At 67.1% G+C, this 3,357-nt stretch overlaps 1 protein-coding gene across 1 annotated transcript in view; it reads left to right on the top strand.

The window, feature by feature from the left end:
- Positions 1 to 613: 613 nt before the first annotated feature.
- Positions 614 to 3,357, top strand: part of MNEG_7338 (U1 small nuclear ribonucleoprotein) — a gene marked incomplete at both ends in the record, with an annotated part of 3,535 nt that continues 791 nt past the window's right edge. Inside the window, 5 exons of the mRNA XM_014044190.1 lie at positions 614 to 939; positions 1,217 to 1,313; positions 1,577 to 1,703; positions 2,099 to 2,237; positions 2,433 to 2,561. Of these exons, the coding sequence (XP_013899644.1) occupies positions 614 to 939; positions 1,217 to 1,313; positions 1,577 to 1,703; positions 2,099 to 2,237; positions 2,433 to 2,561 (818 nt within the window). The remainder of the gene's footprint in view (positions 940 to 1,216; positions 1,314 to 1,576; positions 1,704 to 2,098; positions 2,238 to 2,432; positions 2,562 to 3,357) is intronic.

Here is a 3,357-nt window from a genome sequence, read left to right as displayed (position 1 = left end):
CCGCCGCGGAGCAGATGACATGTTCTCAACTGACAAGGCTTTGTTCCTCTCTGCAGCCAAACACGTGTTCATTGTGTGTAGTTCAATCCCTTGAAACGATAGAATTCAACAGATGGCGGGCTGCAGTGACAGTGCATGGAGACAGTGCGGGCAGAAGGGGTGCCAATCCGCATGGCTGTACTGATGAGCGGCTACTGGGGCAGCAGCTGCCACCACCGCGTGCAAGCGGCCAGCGTTGGCATGTGTCAGGGAATGATGCCTGTCGAGTAAGAGCCCATCACATTGCTAGCCGACCAAGCTGAGAACGGCACTGGGACTTTGTGAGAGCCACTCTGCAAGATCACAGTCTGTGGTTGAAGCATCTGTGTGCCACAAAGAATCTCTGCACGTATCTAGTCTCATCTAGACCCTCTGGATAAGTTTGGCGCGGGCAGACTAGTATCTTGATCTTGCTGGCTGCGGCCAAGTTCACGTCAACAGCGCACATCTGGGCCATAATTAGATAATATCGGCTAATCTTGAAAGCAAGTAGCAGCGAGAGCTCGCCAGGCCGCGGCGGCAGCCCCACCCACAGCACAGCCCGACCGCAGCGCGGCGCGCGCGGGGCGCCGCCATGGACTCGTGGCGCAAGCCGTCGCGCAGCGTCATCACCAAGACCCTCAAGGAGTCCGTCAAAACCGGCCACCCCACCGGGCTGCCGGAGAAGATCCTGCGCTTGTTCGTCGCCAACCCGCCACTGCCGTTCCTTGAGCCGATCCCGAAGCGGCCGCCGAAGCAGCCCTACAGCGGCGTCGGCCAATACCTAGACGAGTTCGCGGCCCCAGGCGACCCGGAGTACGAGCCGCCGCGGCCGGAGGACCGCCCGCCGAGCCCGCGGAAGTACAGGAACCCCGAGCTGGTGGTGCAGGCGCGGGTGGACGCGGAGACCAAGCTCGAAAAGTGGGTGGGGCCTGGCGGCGCCCGCGCCTGCAGGGGCGGGGCGTGCTTCTTGGGCCGGGGGGACGAGGGGCCGCTTTGCATCGCGCCGCCTTGACTGCGAGGTCGTCGGGCTTGTGGTGCCGGGCTGCAGGCGCTTCCGGGCCGGGCTGGCTGGCCGCGGCGCGGCGGTGGTGACACCCATGCGCCCGCCCGCGCAGCCAGGGGTCTTTGCCAAGCCCCAGCCCTGCCCCCCTTTCCCCCACGCACCGCCGGCGCCGCCGCCTCTCCTTGCTGCCAGGGACGAGCGCCTTGTAGCGTGGAAGCTGCAGCAGAATGCGAAGCTGCTGGAGGAGCGGGTGGCGCGGTTCGACCCCAACAAAGACCCCCTGGTGGAGGTGAGCCGAGGCCGGGGGCTGGCGCTTCCCACTGAATTCCATTGCGTTATGCCTGGCTGGTGGCGCTGTATGTGGAGGCTGGCCCGGCCCCCGGGGCATGAGCGTTGAGGTGAACTCCCTGCCGGCAGACAAGATGATGTCCCCCCCTCTTGCCCCCCGGAATGCGCTCGCGCGCACGCACGCGCGCACACACACACACACACACACACACACACACACACACACACACACACACGTCACCAACCGCAAACCACCCCCACCAGGGCGACCCCTTCAAGACGCTGTTCATATCGCGGCTGAGCTACGAGGTCACGGAGCGCCGGCTGCGCGGGGAGTTTGAGCGCTTCGGCCCCATCAAGCACGTCCGCCTGGTGCAGGCCAAGGACAAGGGTGGGCGCGGGCCGCGGGCGCGGGGGGACGAAAGGGAATGGGGCGGCCCCTGGGGTCCTGTGAAGGCGGGGGTTGGGGGCATGCGGGGACGGCGGCGGCGGGCCAGCTTCACCTGGGCGCGGGCCCATGCGCTGTTCCTCACGCGGCAGACCACCTGAGCGCTGCATCTTGTTGGTTGAGTCATCATTCCACATGTATGTATATCCATGTAGACATATGCCTACGTGTAAACATACGCACACATGCGTGCTCGCATGCATGCGCGCGCACACACACACACGCACGCACACACACGCACACACACACACACACACACGCACGCACACACACATTCACACACACACACACACACTCTTTGTCACACTCTCGACCCCCGTTCCGCCCTCCACCCCCAGACAAGCCTCGGGGCTACGCGTTCATAACGTATGAGTCCAAGTCGGACATGAAGGAGGCCTACAAGAGCATGGACGGCGTCAAGATCGAGGGCCGCAGGATACTGGTGGACGTGGAGCGCGGCCGCACGGTGGAGGGATGGTGCGCGCAGGGTTTCGGTTCTCCAGAGGAGGGTGCTTTCTTGGGGTTGTATGTATATGTTTGTGCCGGGGCGGCGGGCTGAAAGGCTGGTTGGAGGGGCGCCTGACAAGGGGTCTCCCTGCTGCGGGGCTGCGCTGCGCCGCACCCGAAGGGGTTGCTCACGCCTTTGATGGCCCCGGCATCGGCCCGACGCAGGCGGCCGATGCGGCTGGCGGGCGGCCTGGGCGGCGACAGCCGGCTGCCCAAGCAGAGCAAGAAGAAGGCGCTCGCGGCGGCTCTGGCGGCGGGGGTTGCGCCGCCGCCGGTGGACAGGGAGCCTCCCAGGTACGGCGGGGGCGAGGGGGCGAGGGGAATGGGGCGGGGGCAGGCACAGGGAGGCGAGAGCAGAGAGGAGGGAGCTACGGGCGAGGGCGGACGTGCGGCGCGGGCCGCGGGGTTGCGAGGGCTGCTGCAAAGGGGGGCAGCGTCCCCGCACCCGTGCCCTCGGAGAGCAATTCTGCAACGGCTGGCGACGTCCGAAACACAAAGGAATGAGAGGGCTTGTGTGGCGATGTTGGCGCGCGCGTCGTTTGGGGGCCGCTGCCTGCCTGCCTGGCTGCTGTTGCCACAGCTATGGGAAGCGCGGGCTCTCAAAGCGGGTTGGGTCCAACGCGGGCACAAAGGGCCCCAGGGGTGCGTCTTCGTTGTGGGAGGGGAGCCATCAGCAGGCTGCGCGTGGCAGGGAGGCCGGGCCTCTCTGCACGTCGGCGGTGTTCAAAGGCGCCAGCCCCAGGGCCCGCTGCTGTCCCTCGTTGCGTGCGCAAAGCCGGGGGGTAAGTGCTAAGGGGTAAGTGCCCCGGTGAGTCGCGGCGGCGCCCGCCGCCCGCGCAAGCCCCGGCCGTCTCAATGACACGGCAGCAACCTCAGGGCAGCCCCCGGCCAGCAAGCAGGCTGCCCTGCTACTCAGGGGCACTCAGGGCCGCCGTCCCGCCCACCCGGGCCCCGCCACGAGTACTGCGCGTGACACGCCCCGCCGCGGTGCACGCGGCCCCGCGCCGCCCCTCCCTCGCAAACCACACCGACCCGTCGTCCCGCCAGGCGCCCCGACGACCGAGGCGGGCCTCCTCCGCGCGGGTACGAC

This window comes from Monoraphidium neglectum (genome assembly GCF_000611645.1).
Source record: "Monoraphidium neglectum strain SAG 48.87 unplaced genomic scaffold scaffold01288, whole genome shotgun sequence".
Classification (NCBI taxonomy): Eukaryota; Viridiplantae; Chlorophyta; class Chlorophyceae; order Sphaeropleales; family Selenastraceae; genus Monoraphidium; species Monoraphidium neglectum.
Note: the sequence above shows the minus strand (reverse complement) of the source record. Positions and strands in the feature narration are given on the sequence as shown.